Source organism: Etheostoma cragini, chromosome 7 (assembly GCF_013103735.1).
Source record: "Etheostoma cragini isolate CJK2018 chromosome 7, CSU_Ecrag_1.0, whole genome shotgun sequence".
NCBI classification, from domain to species: domain Eukaryota; kingdom Metazoa; phylum Chordata; class Actinopteri; order Perciformes; family Percidae; genus Etheostoma; species Etheostoma cragini.
Genome location: NC_048413.1, coordinates 19,556,954 through 19,575,468, shown reverse-complemented (window position 1 = coordinate 19,575,468; position 18,515 = coordinate 19,556,954). Strand labels below are relative to the sequence as shown.

General features: G+C 39.3%; 1 protein-coding gene across 15 annotated transcripts in view; it reads right to left on the bottom strand.

Moving 5' to 3' along the window:
* Positions 1-1,036: 1,036 nt before the first annotated feature.
* The window catches only part of cacna1db (calcium channel, voltage-dependent, L type, alpha 1D subunit, b), a 72,438-nt gene continuing 54,959 nt past the window's right edge, over positions 1,037-18,515 (bottom strand). For 8 of the 15 annotated variants that reach the window (XM_034876836.1, XM_034876842.1, XM_034876837.1 and 5 more), the window contains 19 exons: positions 17,995-18,078; positions 15,440-15,568; positions 14,953-15,018; positions 14,720-14,811; positions 14,444-14,603; positions 14,179-14,306; positions 13,876-13,972; positions 13,573-13,675; positions 12,651-12,752; positions 8,170-8,306; positions 7,317-7,433; positions 6,068-6,513; positions 4,714-4,740; positions 4,278-4,415; positions 3,845-4,002; positions 3,323-3,435; positions 2,981-3,115; positions 2,421-2,606; positions 1,037-1,967 (listed from right to left, as the gene is read on the bottom strand). In XM_034876836.1, coding sequence (XP_034732727.1) covers positions 1,662-1,967; positions 2,421-2,606; positions 2,981-3,115; positions 3,323-3,435; positions 3,845-4,002; positions 4,278-4,415; positions 4,714-4,740; positions 6,068-6,513; positions 7,317-7,433; positions 8,170-8,306; positions 12,651-12,752; positions 13,573-13,675; positions 13,876-13,972; positions 14,179-14,306; positions 14,444-14,603; positions 14,720-14,811; positions 14,953-15,018; positions 15,440-15,568; positions 17,995-18,078 — 2,724 coding nt within the window. In that variant the 3' untranslated portion in view covers positions 1,037-1,661. Of the gene's footprint in view, positions 1,968-2,420; positions 2,607-2,980; positions 3,116-3,322; positions 3,436-3,844; positions 4,003-4,277; positions 4,416-4,713; positions 4,741-6,067; positions 6,514-7,316; positions 7,434-8,169; positions 8,307-12,650; positions 12,753-13,572; positions 13,676-13,875; positions 13,973-14,178; positions 14,307-14,443; positions 14,604-14,719; positions 14,812-14,952; positions 15,019-15,439; positions 15,569-16,389; positions 16,432-17,994; positions 18,079-18,515 lie in introns of all 15 variants that reach the window. The other 7 variants (XM_034876838.1, XM_034876839.1, XM_034876847.1 and 4 more) reach the window with 3 other exon arrangements.

Sequence of the window (18,515 nt, the reverse complement as noted above, 5' to 3'; positions counted from 1 at the left end):
ATTTTCATAAGTCCGCATTTAAATAGTCTCAAGCAGGTCTGAGTGAAGTGAACACTTTGCATATTCTGTGTAAGTTTGTAACAATGAAATGGTCTTTCCTCACAGTTGTCAAAAGGGCTTTGATAAAAGTTAAGGATCACTACGGAAAGTGTGACAGTGTACTAGAAATCCTAAATCTTCCGTCAGTGTCAGGGTATTTAAAGTGATCAAGTCAGTAAAATGGGTGTAAATATAATGTCTATTATTGGTGTGAAGGGGGGAGGATGCTATGACACAGAAACACACTGTCAGTGTCATTTCAGCAGGCTTGTGAACGTAAGGATATGCCTGAGAGCAAAGTGTTTTATCAGTGATATGTGATTTTCTTTTCAAGTCAAGTACCGAGACAAGCAACGTTCAACCCTGAACCCAGATCAGCCTGTTTGTCACTCTGCACTGAGATTAGCTGAAATATTCAAACAAATAATATATAATATAGGCTATATACACTGTATATATATAAAGTGTGTCACCTTGTTTTGTTTTTGTTATTTGAGTCATGCAGGCCAAAATGTAATGTAAATAACCAGCGTCTGTTGTCATGACCACTAAAGGTTAAAGGCCCCATGACATGGTGCTCTTTGGATGCTTTTATATAGACCCCTAGTCCCCTAATACAATATAGGAAGTCTCTTTCCCAAAATTCAGCCTCGGTGTAGAATTACAGCCACAAGAGCAAGTCCCACAATGAGCTTTCATTAGTACGTGCCATTTCTGAATCTGTAGCTTTTGAGGAGGGGAAGGGGGGGGGGGGCAAGGTGGAGGCTGGGGGTGTGGCCTTGACCAACTGCCACTTTGTTTGTTTGAAAGCCATGATGACTCTCTCTCATGAGTGTGCCAAATTCTCTGGGCGGGCATAAAGTGTCCTCATAAAGTGAAATTTTCATGCCATGGGACCTTTAAAGTAAGACATTATATAGACATAACTTACAACCCAACTGAATAGAGAAATGTTGGAATCATTGGAGATTTTTCAGCAGGATGAATGCAGCTTTTCAAAGCCAGCATCACTCTTTCAGTCACTTATGAATGTGTTCAGAAAGGTGACGCATTTTCTGTTTTAATGATTGAACAAACAGTGTAAGATACATGGTCTTGTTTGTATAAAGTCACACAATTTTAGGACAGTGCAGCAGAACAATGACAACATTGTTCACTCAATATGGATGCAAACACCCTCACCCTTGTTTTGGCTCTGTGCTGCAACACAGGGTTGCGGCACAGAGCCAAAACAATAAAAATATACAAAACTTGACGAGGGCTCTGAACTGGCTTTTTGAGGCTGGCAGGTTATTTAGCTATATCAAACCACTTTTAATATTAAAGAAGTATCCTGAATTCCTGCTAAATGACAGGCAGGCTGGCAAGTAGATTGATTCACTCTGGTTTGAACAGTTGCTTAATTTAACCCAGCTCTTCTATGTTGCCATCCGTTTCTCTCATCTCTCCTACGGTTCCATTCATCAAGCCACAGAAAGAGAAAACAAGGCACTTTGTTCTCTTATCCATCCATGTTAAACATGTTCTGTCTATTGCAGGGTACTCCTGAGAAGACATCCCCTCACTGTGGAATAGTTGTAGAATTTCAATTAAAAAAACCTAAATAATCCAGTGGGAGTCTGCTATAGCGACGTGATGTGTATCATCTCGTCTGTTAGGTCCTCCTCGCACTTCAGAGCAATGTATGGCTCCTCGTCGCTGTAGTCATGGATACTGCTGCCTCTAACACGTGCAATAGCATGTAAGTCCGAGCTGATGTTCCCTGTTTCCCCAGCGTTGCCGTTACCCATACTCCCGTTCAGCAGGTTACTGGCAGCGCTTTCCATCTCATCGATGGTCATTTCGCAGGCGTCCGCAATTTCGTGTTTCGTAACTGCTACAAACCTGGGGTCCCTGGCGAATTTCCCCAGACCCTCAGAGATCAAAACCTGAGGACAGCAAGTAAAACATAATCAAAGCTGAAAAGGTGATTGTATCAACAACTTCACATCAGAAATCACCTAAACGTGAGATTCTGGATGTCACAGGAACAAACAGTATATGGCTGAACATGTGTGTGTGTGTGTGTGTGCGTGCGCGCGTGCTATGATCAACTTGTTGCTGTCTAATTTGATATCATCATAATTTGACATTACATGGATTTACCAATTGAAACATTTATCAAGAGCTTAGTATTAGAACATATTGCATTGCATCACAACTTTTATTCACAAAGTATTACACAAATTAGAGAGTGACTCTCTCAAATGACTGCCTTGCGTGATTCAGTAACTACTTATTTGAGGGCCTGCTGTCTGGATTTATTGCTGTCTCTATTTTGGAGCCAAAGGGGTTTGATTGTCAGGGCCAACTCTGTAAATCATTACATATTTTTTACTCACAGCCTCCACCACACTGTTTGCGCTGCCTCTCTTCTGCAGGAAGTGTGAGCAGCTGTCTGCAGGTAACTGCAGAAGTGACGGAGAGTGGCTGCGATTGGTAGAACCGTCCTGGCTGTCTGTATACCACAAACTCCTCTTCACTGCTCCGGGGATGCTGCTGATGCTGCCGGGACTACGCCAGTCCACCTGAATACTCACACGCACACACACACACACACACACACACACACACACACACACACACACACACACACACACACACACACACACACACACACACACACACACACACACACACACACACAGACACACAAAGTCATTTTTAAACTTTTAAACTAAATTTCAGTTTTCAGTTTTCTTACAAGACACTGATCAAGATCCTTTTTTTAATGTAGTTCAGTGTTCAGTGATATCCATCAGAGGCTTGATAAGAACATCATCAGTAAAATAATTATAAACTAATTGTATTTCTGGTGTTTGTTCTGTCTTTCTCAGAATTAACACTAGATGATCTGTGGTTTATCTTAACATGTGTCCTTTTATGACAGAGTGAAACAGACCTGTATGAGTGGTGTGTAGCTTGGGGAGCAGTCATGGCTGATGGGTGAGGCAGGAGGCGTGACCCAGGAGCAAAGCGACCGCGTAGGGGATAAGCTGTGAATTCTGCTCGCATCGAGACCGGCCACCGCCATTACCTGAGGTTTAGTCAATTAAGACCGACATTTTGGGTAAGGGAGAAGAGACAAAGCAGGTCTTAAAAGTTGTATTGCTAGCTTTGTAACAACTGCATTTTGTAACAATATTGTATATCCATATATTAATCACAATATTTACGTGTGTGTGTGTGTGTGTGTGTGTGTGTGTGTGTGTGTGTGTGTGTGTGTGTGTGTGTGTGTGTGTACCTGTTGCTGCACCAGGTGTAGAGGAAGAGCTGTACAGGATGGAGAAGGAGGAGCGCCTTCCTGACTACTTTTTCTGCGAAGACACTCAAAACTGAATGTTGGCTTGTTGGAGGCTATGAGAACAAACAAGAACCAAAAATGATAACTCTCTGGACTCCAACTGTGGTTACTTACAGTATTCCAGAATAAAGTTAGATGAAACACAAGATAAGCTTATTTTACGCAAAATTATAACAGTCGTATAATATTATACTAATCTAATTTAGGTTTTACTTGCATTAGTACTTAATTATTACAATTAAGTTACCAAAGGGGAATGACAGTAACAAAACCTGGCCAGTTCAATAGTGAATGAATCCGCCCACTTTATCGATATATGCAATACAATTATGAAGGAACTCCGAAAAACTTTTACGTGAACAACTGATAAAATTGTTATACATTCACTCTAAAGTGTCGAGGAATCTTATTTATTAGAAATAAGAAAATAAACTGTACAGTTGTTGTGCTGTGGTGTATCACCTCGAGGAGAGGGTAAAATCCATTTCCTGGGTGACCGCTGGCTGTCTTGGTAGATGGGCAGTTGGTCATCGTCATAGTAACCATCAGACTGGTGGTCGCCCTTTGAAACCTCAAGGTCAAAGTGTCCCTCTGCATCATGTTGTTCCTTGTGGGGCAACCTGTGAAAAAAAAAGATTAAAAAAACGTCACATATCTATCTTAGAGGCTCAAAGAATTATTTCAGTGGTGCAAAAAAAGAAGAAGTTGGAAACAGGTAGCAAATGCGTTTATTGTTATTATGTTGTCACTGGTGAGCATGTTGTAGGTGATGCACCATGAACCGAGTGCTCATTTTGGATAAATTATCTGCCACTCAAAAAGCCACTGCTGTATTAAAGTGTTTTGTTGTCAGTGTTTCCTCACATCATTAGACTGACAGCTGCCGTCACAGTACCTGTCCTTTGGAATGATGTCGTCTTCGTGAAACTCCTCCCCGCTGAAGTACTCTCCCGAGCCTCGCTCATCATCGCTGTCCCTGCCCCCTGGCTCCTCTCGACGAATGGTAGGGTAGAGCCCACCGCCGCTTTCTGAACTGGCATCAAAACATTAAAGACAATGAGCACAAGTATTAATCAGTGCAAGTTTGATAATTATACGTATGTAGGAATTACAAGTCCCCATCATTTTGTCTGCCGTTTATATTTTTATGCAAATTTAGTGCATAAAATAAAGCACACACATTAATACTGTAAAACACAAATTTTACCGTAACACCTACCTGCATTTCATTCCCTATCATATAAGCTTTTGCAGCATGTTTTTGTGACACACCCGCCATAAACAGCACATTGGGAAATGAAGCTAACGAAGCGAAGCTATCATACGCATACCTAATGTAGGCCTCATAGTAGCGTGTCCTGCTCCAAGGAGAGGAAGTGGGCAGTCAGACAGACAGGACAGCAGAAAAAGGAATAGGATGAGAGGTTGCATGCAATGACAAAAGACAAGAGGACACAAATTAAGGTGCTTTCAAAAATAGAGTTTTGTCCAGGCTGAATATTACCTGAATGGTTTCACCACTTTTCAACCTGTCTGCCCCTAAACATACAGGGACAACTGTAGTGACATTACATATTATATTTGCTTTTTTATTTTCTGTTTATAATGTTAAGACAAGTTTACTTGTAGAGCCCAAATCTCTGAGAACATAAGGGAAAGCACTCCCTCAGCAGGAGAGGGTTATTAGGTAATATTGTTATACAAAAGCTATTTTTTTGTCATGTTCATCACTACCAGGAAATGTCTAAATTGAATACTCGCAGCAACCTTTGGGAAAGGAAACAATTAGCCAATTTTAGCTGTGTGGGCAGATATTTGCACATCTGTGGGGGCTGAACAAGGTTTTACATGGAACAATGACATTCGGTCATGCTGAACAGGAGGCTGTCAAGATGGGTTTCTACAGAACATGTCCTTTTTTCCAACTTATCTGCTTCATCTTTTGGGAGTTTCAAATGACAGTTGGCAGTGCAGCTTGGCTGGCTTCACTTAATATCACAATATCACAAAGAACATTTTAAGATATTTATATTCATGTCAGAGATCTGACATAAAAATATTTTTATAATATATAATTATCGCTCAGCCCCACAGTACAGTCTATCACCTTTGCTCCTCTCAAACTGCCGAACCCTTATCAAAAATATTTTTTTTTCTTTACTTAATTAAATTTCTATGTCAAGTCTTGAATCAGCATCGAAAAAATAGATTATACATCCTTAAATATAATACAAGATGCTCCCGAGGCTGCTTTGGTTTACGCAAAACAAGATGCTCCCATAAAGGGGAACTGCAGTAATGCAGTGATAGGGGAATGCCTGCAAGCCAGTTCAGGCAGTCAACTCGAGCTGCACCGTTGTTCACACGCGTGGCGTGCCTCATTCCCCGTACCATTTACCAAACACAACCCCTCAATTTGGCAGTCTATTTAAGCTGCACAATTTCCCCATCTCTTACCTGTCAATGCTACTGCAGCCTTGCACCTGTATCACTACCTGCAGTTAGCCTGTTAACTGCTGCAGGCTCCGGCCAGGGGGAAGCTACTTTATCTCGTGTAAAACAAACTGCGGGGGGTGATGAGGTCGGAGTCTGGCCACCAAACACAACGTTCTGCTGTTATAATAAACATTTCAATCATGAGTTGTCTGACTGAACTGTATATGTATTGTATGAATCCATTCTGACCTTGTGGAGTGTGACTTCCAAAGTTTGTCTTTGCTGTCAGTGGACACTGATGATCCCTTTTGGGTGGAGGACGGACGGTCTTGCCTTAACAAACACTTCTGTTGCCTCCCATTGTTCATGGAGAGAAGTGAGGGCACGTTGGCATTGTTGAGGTTGGCATTGGAGGGTATTGGCGATTGGTGGCAAGTAGAAATACAGTGAGGATGATTATACGGATGAGGGGAGTGATAATGATGGTTATGTAGGACAGGTGAAGAGTTCATCTCTGTCTCCCCTCCTCTGTCCACGTAGCTGGCTCTCCTGCCTGTTTGGGTCGGTTCAGTTGAGGCAGTACAGGAGAAGGGCAGGATCTGTAGCGGCCGTTCGGTGACAGTGGTTGGGTGGCAGTAGCCTTGCTGTTCTGCACTGACCTGGTAGACATGGTTCCCAAAAAGGCCGCCGTTACGCTGCAAAGAGAAACCAGAAACTAATGAGGCCTGAGACAAATAATGAACACAGTAAGCTGATTATAATACAACTCACAAAGATAAACAATGTTTAAATCAGTGGATCTTAACATTTAACAGTCAATCAAAGGTTTCAAAAATACCTAAAACAGTGGGCGGAAATGTTATTAACAAAAGATGTAATCATGTGAATCCAGCCCAGCTCTACACCTCTTCCTTCTGTTTTTCATACTGAAGATCAGAGCCTGTTGTTAATAATAACATTTACATGTATACAGATACCCCTGAAAAAAGTTTACAATGTATTGCATCTCATATCTGAATGTAAACCAGGTTTTTCTCTGCATTGTATACAGTGGCTTCAATAAGTTCCCACAGCCATGCTAAAGTTGATTTAAAAGAAGAATAAAAAAACATCTTTTGTAAATTAATCTTAATGCCTTATTAGAAACAATTAGGAAAATCCAAACTTTTAAGGACACCCCTACGTTAAATTCCCATAGAGGCAGGCACATTTTTATTTTTAATGGGCAGTTATTTAATGGATCCAGGATAATATACAGTACATCCTGATAAAGGTCCACTTGGCATTATGGAAAGTTCCCCTTGCCAATCTCTAGGTATGGTGAATGGTATGTGATTATATGGGGTTATTTTAATTCCAAAGGCCAAGGTAACTTCATCGGGATGCACATTTTCCTGGATCGATGAAATAACTGGCTTTTAAAACTAAAAATGTGCCTGCCTTTATGGGCCTTTATATACAAAAATGAACAAACTAACAAATCTTCAAGGTTTTTTACCCTGTAGATTTCCTCTTCTTCCTCTCCATCAACATTTACCAGCCCTGCTTCTTGAAGGTCACAAGATATAGCACGCCGGATCTCTGGTCCAATGTCATGCAGCGTGCGCAGGCCGGCCTGCAAAGAGAGCAGCTATAACACCAGATCTGCCAGCCATCAAAACCTTTTTATATACATGTGTATCTCTATCTGGTTAAGAAAAACAATGGGCGGGTGCCCAGATAGCTCAGTTGGATTTAGATAGATAGAGTCAGATTGTTTTTGCAGACAGAGATGTTGCTTGTTAATGTTTCTGATGTCATCTTTCAATGCTGTGAGCACCACAACCCTCAGAAACCGATATTTAAAGGTAGATGATTTCATCAAAACTTTTTGCGCGGCATTATATAACTGGTGGTGATGAGTGACAATGACTCACTAGAAGTCCATATTGTGATGTCTTTGTTATAACAACAAAACCCTTAAGCTGATGATACCTTAGCGGCTTTTTGGGTAACACTAAAAGACACAGACAAAACAGCATTCCAATCAGCAAATTCTAAATGCATGAGCAACTTTTTCAAAACCTTGCCTGTATATGAATCCTCTAATAGTCACTGTATTTACTGGTGATTATACTGGTTATTAGAATCTAGATGTGAGTCTAATATTAAACAAAAATGTCTAAGTAGATTTTCTGTTGTGTAGACAGAGTTGATGTGAGAATCAAAGTTGGCTCTTATGTAGATGAAGGATGTTTAGTAACATTCAATAACTAATTTGTTCAATGCACTGGTGGAATAAATAAATGAGATATGAATATATGAGCTTGTACTCCCATGAACACAAGCATGATAGATTGTACTTCACTCACCTGTAGAGCCATGGTTGTGTTCAGCCTCTCCCATGAGTGCCTTCCAACAAGACCTTGCTCTTTGCGCCTCTTGAACTTCCTGAAGTAGTCCTGTATCAGGAAGGTGGCATAGAACTTCCCCACTGTTACCTCGTCATCTGAGTGAACAGACCAGACAGCCTCCCAGATCAACACCAAAATACGGAAGTATCTCAACACGGAAATTCTTTTGGCATCCATAACATTTGAAACATAAAATCCCTCAACAGAGATCTTACCCACCACCACTATCTCGACATCTAAGAAAACAGATCTAGGCAGGAAAGTCAAATAAACTAGTATCAAATATAAAAGTATAAAAGTATCAAAAGTACCAAAACTGAAGACCATTAGCAGTAAAACATCACAATGATAAAAACCACCAAACCAAGACAATGCCTTCTAAAAACAAAATACTTCTGTAACAATCAAAATAAAAAATACCACGACATGTAAATGAAATGCCATGAACCCCTGCTGCATAGACATTATAAGGACCATCCGGTCTGGAAAACAAAATTTCCAAAGGATCACAACAGACCAACACACAGACCACTGTGTCATAAAGTCATTTTTTGAAAGCACATCCTAGAGACTGTGGTTTTCAATGTTTATAAATAATGACAAAAACATAGTTGTAGCAATCCATTATAGTATATTTGAAGGGGTGTGCATAAGACTGACATGACACTGTCATAACCTTAGCATTACACATATCATGATCTGACTGTCAGGATTTTTCATCAGGTTAATTATGACACTTTGCAATGCCGACATTGTTAAAGATATTTACGTAATGACCTTAATAACATTGAAACATTTCATGGCAGGCTTAATTATCAAAATTACAGAAACTATTTAGCTTAAGTGTTACCATTACATTAAACTCTTATGTGTCGTTGGTTTTATAATTGCCATTATAATGACACCATTGTAATTGTCATGAATATTTTCCATGGCCTCGAGTAAAGTTAAACAATTTAGAATTCTCATAAAGATGTCATAAAGTTGGATTACCTTGTCAAATGCTTTTATGAAGATGTCATGAAGAAATCCCTTGACCTCCAGTAAAGTGGAACCATTTGGACTTTCATTAAAATGTAATTTAATGTTATAAGGCCAGTTTGGAGACAGTGAGTACATAACTGAGGTGATTTATTGAGTTTTGGATGGATGAACTTGTTGCTAAAGTAACAACTGACTGCTGCTGTTAAATTATTTATGGCAGGTTAAGTAGACTAAGTTGTTAAGTCTAAATACAGACATTAACAGGTTATGTTTTCTTGCCTAATGTTAAGTTGTCATAACAAAGACATTGTTGTCTGGTTAATGTTAAGTTGTCACGACAAAGATATTGACGGGTTATGTTGTCTTGGTCAATCACAAGTTGTCATAACACAAACATCTCAAACAATGTCAACATTGCATTGTGTTGTATTGTAGAGAATTGAACTTCAAGAATCATAAAAATCCTGAAGACCCTTTCATGTTCATGACAGGTGTAATAAAGTGTTACCAACATAATATTAATGCCACTGTTTGAATATCAGAGCTGAATGTGTGTGAAGTGGATGACGATGCTTTTTACAAAACTCTGCAAATGACATTTATTCACACATGCAGACAACATGTGCAGATAACAGATAACATCTATGCCTGCAGCTGCTATCTTACATCTGAATACATCTGCGTGGTTATGAAACAAGCTCTTCTTGCACAAAAAAAGAAGAAACACACATACACAGCTGCTCATGTGTAACATAAACCCTCTGTTCACCACCATCAGAGACAGACGAGCAGAGGTGTTTTACATTGTTCTATATCTTTGAAAAACAACGAGATCTGTAGCGAGAAGCACATGCAAGAAGGCAGCAAAGAGAAGCAGCAGGGGTCAGATCTATAGCTCCCCTTTGGAGGGAAAACCCACAAACTACATTAAGCCAGAGAAAAAGTAGTGACTACACACTATCTGCCATGCAGGTAATCTATTCAAGCGTTGGTCTGAGTCACTCAGATAAGGTTGCTGAAGCAGAATGGGGACAGGCTAAACAAGAAAACAAGCGGCTGAAGCCCGGTGCGTGGGAAATGTGGGAGTTTTTTCCCAACATGACCTTTCCTCAAACCCATTTAGCTTGAGGGAAATCAAGTAAAGGTGACGTATGTCAGTAGGATGGAAGCTTTAAGATGGAAGCACCATTCCATCCTGATCTGATGATTCATCTTAAAGCAGCTGACACATTTCTCTACATCACCCGACACAGCCAGAGAGAAACTGTTAAAGGCTCTGTTCAGAAAGTTAAACCTGCAACCAAAAGCCTATTCAAGGTCTTAAAAATCAGGTTTTTGTCTGCTATCTTCACTAAACTGTATACAATGCAAAGACCATCTAATATCTTAAAGTTTCTGAATCCAGATTGTCAGATGTGCATAAATGTGTGGGCCGATAATATATCAATAAATCATCTTCATAACACACTTTTAATTTGTATTTTCAAGATTAATGTTTTTCAAGCAAGTAACCTGTATGATTTTGAAACATTTTCACTTAAAAGAAAATAACCAAGCAGACACAAGTGATTTTCGACTGTGTTTAACTGGCTTACTTAATAAGACGCTAAGATTGTTATTTTCTTTACAATGCATCAACCCGGCATGGGCAGGTCGATTTTGTGCCCACATGTGACAGCAGGTTCTCTTTCTGGACAGAGCCTGATGATGTTATTTAAGAAGGAGGTTATCAGTAGTTCATGCCACCAGACTAAAACAGAACTTCTTCAGACAGCACAGGACGGTGGAAAGAGAAGAGAAGAAGGCCAGCGACTGACAGAGCACTAATGAAAGCAGAGGAAGCTGTGGAAGAGAGAGGCTTGGCAGAAAAGATTCAACAAAACAAGAAGAGAGGTTGGCCATCTATTGCACACAAGGACATGTAGTTTAATTAAATTTGACAACTTGTAAAACACAGCAGAGCTGAAGCAATGTAAGCATAGAAAGACACTGGAAAAACTACGTGAACACAACTAGAGGATGCTGTATGTACCGGCTGGACTCAGGTGTGCCTATCCTTAGCCTTCTTTTACTGAGAATTCTTTGTGTAAAGTGAAAAAAATAATTAAAAGCGACCACCACAAATGAAACCGAATAGAAACAACACACAGAGCACACCTCTATCATACTTGGCTAATGTTACAGGAACAGATGTTGCATTGATTCTGATGATGTGATTAAAACCTGGCAACAAAAAAGCTGCACGACCTTTCTTAAGTGCACATTAAAAAAGATTTTAGCAAAACAAGTCATGAATGTAATTCACAGCATAATTTTAAGTAATGCAAATAATAATGTATTTGTAGCAATTCAAACTAATGCTGATCCAAATATCCAAATTTGGTATACTCAATAAAACCAGCTGGAAATTCCCTTGCACCTCAAAAAGAAACTCTAAATTAAAGTTCTTACAACTAATTGCCAGCGGATTTCCCTTTAAATTGTTGATAAAGATGATTGTAAGGTCATTTAAGTATGTATCCACAGAAATAAAATTTGCTAAAAAAGTGCATATAAAAACATGCGCATTTAATTTCAAACATCTACGCAGCCTTTTTATCTGTATAACTTTTAACAGTGAGGGAGAGCTAGAGGAGAGAAGAGAAGAATGCAAAACCAGAGACAGCTAGATTAATGATAGAGGGGCCGTAGTTAAACTGTGACTGGCTGACAGTGATAAAGGAGAGTTTCCATGAACTGAAGTGAAAGTAGTCTACAAAGTAACCTTGTCTATCTGGTTTGGGGTTTTGGTCAGCAAGTGGGCCTCTCCACTTCAGAAAAACAAAAACAGGATGCTGAAGGCGTCTGGTGGATTCACTCTTAACACCTGTTTCTAAAAGCAATACGCCACCCAAAATCAATCTTGTGTATTGAACATTACCAAGATGTAGCATTGAAAGGTGGCATTGAAAACTTTGTTATTAGCTTTTTCAGGCCAGGAGTAGGTCAAAATGTTTCAGATTTTGTGGGAAGTCTCACTTCATTCCCTCACTCTTATTCTGAAACTTGGATGATTCTCACATCAAAAGAGGGAAAAGTTGAAAAGTGCGGCGTAATTCCTTGCTGATGCACAGTATATAGAAAACATAGTGTAGCGACGAGAATAAAAGTATGTAATTAGCAACAACTTCCTTTTATAATTCAAATTAAGGTAATAATACATTTGCATTAAAATGCATGACCATTCTTCCTCCTTCTATTAATACACTGCCATTAGGGTGCCATTATTGCCATTGCCATTACATACAAATGAGAAGCAGTGTGTATTCAAATCAAACGAGTTAAAGAACAGTACAAAGGAAGAGAAAGACACAGTGAGGTTACTGTTTCAACTGTGAATGACAGTAAAAAGCAAATGTTGATTCATGTTTATGCATGAGTTGACCATGTGACCTGTGAGTGTAATGACCACTGACCGCCTGCAGGGGGCACCACTTGGTCCAGCAGCTTCATGCTGGTCCTCTTCCAGATCTTTTTAATCACAGCTCTAAGCTCCTCATTGGCTTGGTCCAGGTTACCTTGGAAATGGTAGAAAAGGTGGAATGTTTAACCGTAAGGTCACTTGTGAGTGATGATCAATATAGTGGTATATATAGTGTATTAAGTGGTTTCTGTTTGTAGTTTTGATGCCGTGTGTATTAAATAGCATGAGCCTTGTTGGCCTTAGAATAGGGACTACTCATTGAATATCTTTGACTCCCTCTTGTGGCAAAATGTTAAATATTAATGTTAACTAGAATAAGGAGTCCAAGACACTGACACAGTTGGGAATAGGGGACTATTATACTAAAAGTCAAGTAGCATGATGTGACATTAATTGAAAACATACTGCATGAGGTTTCCCAAAGTAATTCCATCAGAAGGACACTGTGTTACATTCAAAAGGGGATTTTTCACCGATCTACAGATAACAATGTAAATACAAAGCACTTGCTAATCTCAAATATGACCTAATATCATCTGGCCCACAGTCAAAGGTAATTGATGGTATAAGGATTGTTTCCCAAGGTCCTAAACCATCTCTGTTCATGACATTTTGGATCATATATAATAAACACACTGACTGCTGTAGTGGTTTCTCTGGGCTGTCATCTCAAGTAGCTTTTATGCCTGGAAGCTCCACACTCTGGCCCAGTAACTCCCTTGTGCTCCCTCTTCCTACCTCATGGTCACATGACTTAAAATTAATGATCTATTTCCTACTGTAAGTGCCTCTTTTTTACTGTACAGAATGACAATGCACAGCTATAAATAGTTCAACCAATCAATATGAATAATCTATAAGAAAAACAACTAATAATATTGCAGATCTCCTATGTCTTGAAGGTTGAGACTCACCCTCAGTCTTAATCTTGAGAGCAGTGCGGACCAGAGCAAACAAGGTGGCATTAAACATGACAGTCCCATCACTGTTGAGGGGCATGTTCATCGCCACCAGACGCTGCAACAGAAGTTCAGATTTCCAAGGAGAGAGAAAGTGTGATATTAGTACTGTGAAAGCTTTGAATGTCCTGTACATGTAATTAAGATTTAGAAAAGTGTTCATGTATTGTATGGCACCCTAAACCTTCACCAAAGTAGAGTTTACACATTTCTCTATCTGTATAGGTGTGAGCGTGTCGTTATGTTGTGGAAACCTACTTTACAGGCCACTCTGTGAGGGCAGAGCTTGCCAAAGCCCAGCGGAGGCTGGATCCTTCTCAGCAGAGTCACCACATCAAGGTGTTTTATCCTGCCCCTGACAACAAGATGCATTCAAATATTAGGCACTATTCCGCTGAGCACAGTCTCCACTGCCACTGCAGGTCCTCATAAGTAACTCATAATCGCAAATGACACAAATATCCCTTAGCAGTAGTACAGTGTTATGCAGTATAGAGTATAAGTAACAGGGGAAAGAAACGTCTGGTGATAGTTCTCTCCAAATGTGTCCTGTGTACTCACTTTGCTTCAGGGTCGTATTCAGACCAGATCCTTTTAAACTCATCCAAGTGATGTGGTCCAAGAATGGACCAATCGCGGGTCAGATAATCAAAGTTATCCATGATGACAGCAACAAACAGGTTTATGATCTAAAACCAGGACTTGCATTAATCTTTTTTTTTGTGGTATTTCCTTGGCAATTCATTTTCATTCATACAGAAATGTGCATGCTCAAGTATGTGCTAAAACATTACTGTTAGTGCACAGAGAAATGTCTGAAGATTACCAGGAAAGCACAGAGCATGTAGAAGCTGATGAAGTAGATAATGGCGAAGCCGCTTCCGCAGGTTCTCTCCTCTCCAGGGTTGTAGTCCGACTCTGAATCACACAGCTTCCCTGGCAGACAGGCCAACATGATTTCCTGCCAGGCCTCACCTGTGGCACACCTAACATAGAAGAATCAACATTAACACAGGAGCATAATGAGGGACTTTTCCCCACATCTATGCATTTGTGATTACTTATAATAGCTTGAAGCCAACACTGTAAGCTACATAAACACCTGAAAAGCATCAGCACAGCTTGAGGAAAGGTTTGAAAGTTGTTGTTGCGGTTGATTTGTGTTCCATCAACCATGGCTATTTTTCCAAACACCTACAAAAAAAGACACAAAAACATCAGCCAGCCAGCCAGTTCTCCTATTCTGATAAGAATACAAGACAAATAGTTACTGTTTACATGCAATAAAAACAGTAACTGAAGGCAACACATATCCTGCTGGGTGTCAAATATTACCTGCATCCCAATTACTGCATAGATGAAGAACAGCATGGCTATCAGGAGTGCAACATAGGGTAGAGCCTTGGTGGGATAAAAGGAGAAAAGAGGGAGACATGGCTACGTAACACTGGAATCTGCAGTCTCTAAAATGAGTTCATTGTCAAACCACAGCTACACCATCAGATCCACTGGTTACCTTGATTACATCTTGTACAACTAGTCTCTGTTGCATTATACTGTATATGTTCTGTTATCTTGGTACGCTACAGTTTTTTTAGACCTTGTATATTAGAAGTGACAAAAAAAAAACAACCCTGTTATTTTTTTATTACCTCTCACAAAATGAATTGTAGTTTACCCAGCAACCCGTTTCAGAAGGTTAGATCTCTCGTCTAAAACCTAATTTGTGATAATAGGTGTAGGCTCTCATATCTCCTAGGTTAATATTAATATTGCAGATTCAAAGGAGGGTTTGAATGTCTGCAGTGGGTTACAGTCTCACCTGGAAGGACTTGATGAAGGTCCACAACAGAGTCCTGATGCCCTCCCCTCTGCTCAGAAGTTTGACCAATCGCATCACTCTGAACAGACGGAAGAAGGTGATGGAGATGCGAGCACTGTCTTCCGTGTTCTGGTGGAGGACATGGAGAGTGATTACGAGATAAAAAACTGAAAGTTTAAGATCCAAACAATCACAGTGATTACATCTCTGAACCAGTCATTCATTTGTGCAGTCATACATGCATTCTTTCAATCCCCATGTGTGAGTCATATAACAAGTACAAGACAATCTCTATGATGACAACCCCATTTGTTATCTTTCTGTGTCTTTGCAATGACAACAACCAAGGAGCAGCATGCAGAGAAACTGTGTCTGTGCCTAACTGTGACAATTTAATGAGCAACAGACCTGGAGGACTTGCACATACAGTACATTTAACTCTGGATGAGTGATTCAAAACAGGCAACAGGCAAATAATGTGCAGTCCAAAGGTAAAGAAACCAAAAGGCAAACATGTAGTTTTTACAACTGATACAAACATCAAGGTTGATCTTCTTCTGTCTTGTTACAGTCAATCACACAAGACCTTTGACAAGAAATGTAAACTCCAAACATTGACTATAGAATGTTGGTACTCTAGTTGCAAACACTTGGGCAAGCTATGTTGAAATGACAAAATCAGACAAAAGACCATACGTTATTATCGGTTTTTCTCGGTCATTCCATGCACCCAGACAGGACGAGGTGTCAACAGAAAAAATGCCAGTTGAACCATGAAACTGGAGCCAAAATGCAACAAACCGGGTGGATTCAAAACAAGACAAACATTAAGAGTTCAATCACAAACCATCAAACAATTGAGACCATAAAACGTCTCAATGTTTTTGTCAGAAATTGAGCAACAGAATGTGCAAAAAAAACATCTATTTGCGGGTTATTCATTTTCTTACCCCTGGCTCCACTATCACCTTGACGACAGGAATGGCTGCCGACTTGAAAAAAAAAAGCCTAAGGTTCATCCGAGTTACACAAACAAGCTATATGCTTTATGCTATGTCATCATTACCTTTGATTTATTCAACATGTGATGGATTAAAAACGCTCAGAAGCACCTTCACTTAAAAACAACACAGCATTACAATGTATACCACAAACAAGAACATTGTCATCATAAAGCCTGTCATGCAAAAGCTTTACCACATATTCTTAGTAGTAACACCAGACACAAGATGCAAGCTTTCAATGCAGAAGGCAAATGTCTTCATCAATATATCATACAGTTTAGCTGTTGACGTTGACGACAAGGAGAAAGCATTGATACACCTTCTGGAAGAGAAACACTGATATTGTTGGTTTGGCTTTGTCATTACTAGTGTCTACATAAGATTTTCCCAAATACATTTTATATTTCACCTAATGATTTTGCAGTTCATGCTGGATGTAATTCAAAACACTGAAGTGTTTTTCAGTGTTTCAAAATGATATGATCTTTCAATGTCAAGCCTGATGAAAATGAATTTATAAAACTAAAAAAGTTTTTATCTTTCTGTTAGTGACACACAAATCTCGTCCTTTTGAGAGTTCCTGTAGCTTTCTTTTCCTTTCTTATGGGAGCACGCTCTACCAGGTGAGCTATCCAGGCACCCTCACTACCTATCTTCTGCCACAGACTACATTTTACCAACCCTTACTTATGTCTTTTTTATTTTTTTTAACTACCAAAAAACATCTTTAAAAGCACTGGCATTTTCTGAGTTGCAGAACCGTCCAGCACGTATTCAGCAAGTGCAGACATGCTCTTATGGTTTATTTACCTTTTGCTCTAACTCATACTAGCAATATGTTAATATCCAGGTTTTTGCCTGCAATGTTTATTTTGTACATTATATCAAATGCTATAGTTTAATCGACGGTAGTGTACAGTGTGTTCTTTAACTCAAACATTCATTTAAAGCAAGAGACAGACAGGACAAACAAACATTCATATGGACAAGGCTACAGCATGCATGGAGTCAGTGTTAACCACAGGTGCAAACCAGAATACAGAGTGGCCTTGAGGCAGCAGTAGAGCAGATTCAAAGGCGTTACCAGCAAAAGGGTTAGGCACAAAATGATTACATTAAAGTTTTTTAAATAATAACTACGCTGCATTCCAAAACATCAGTTCCTAATTACAATTTAGACTTTTGTTTTACTCATTATTTGATCAATTTGAATTTTGAGGAATCAAATATACTGGGCAATTAGCAATGAACGTTTCAAAAAATATATTTGATAAAAATAATATTTTATAAATATTGAATGTACATAGGGTTGGAATCAGGGTTCTCATAATAAACAAAAAAAGCTGTTCAAGTCAAATGACATTAGTTAAGAAACATCATCACAATTTTACCACATCATGATATTGTGGTTTTATGACAGATGCTGGAGTTGTGAAGAACAGCAATTTTTGCATAAAAAAGAACTTTGTGATCGTGACTGCTAGAGCAAGGCCCTCTTGCTGGGAGCATCACAGTAAAACAGGCGTGTATGTGTGATAAATGATTACTTACATTGATCTCAGTGATGGCAATGTCAACCACGCTACCAACAACAATTAAGGCATCAAACGTGTTCCATGCATCAGCAAAATAGTTCTGCAAGCACGAGCAACAAAGACACATAAAAGAAGAAAGAGAAAGAAAACAAAGCAAGAAAGACAAGGTAAAAAAGAAAGAATATGAAAGATAGAAAGAACATTAAAAAAGCTGTGATTATATTTAGAAGCGAGTGAGGTTGAAAGTCAAATCCATTTTTGCCACGGAGTCTGTGATAATACTAACTTGTTTAATTTATCCAAACATTTATTTAATAGAAAGATTAATTTTAAAAGTTAGCTATACTTCGTTATTAACCATCTTGGTAGTCATCTTCTATTTCCAAAGTCTTTTACTGCCACTGATGTAGTGGCAGGCTAAAAGAAATGGCCACCATAGACCTAAAACAATTTCACAAGATGCCATTGGCATGGAGCAGTGGCTTAATGTATTGCATGTGTTGGTATTTAACAAACAGGTAGCTGATGGACAATTTT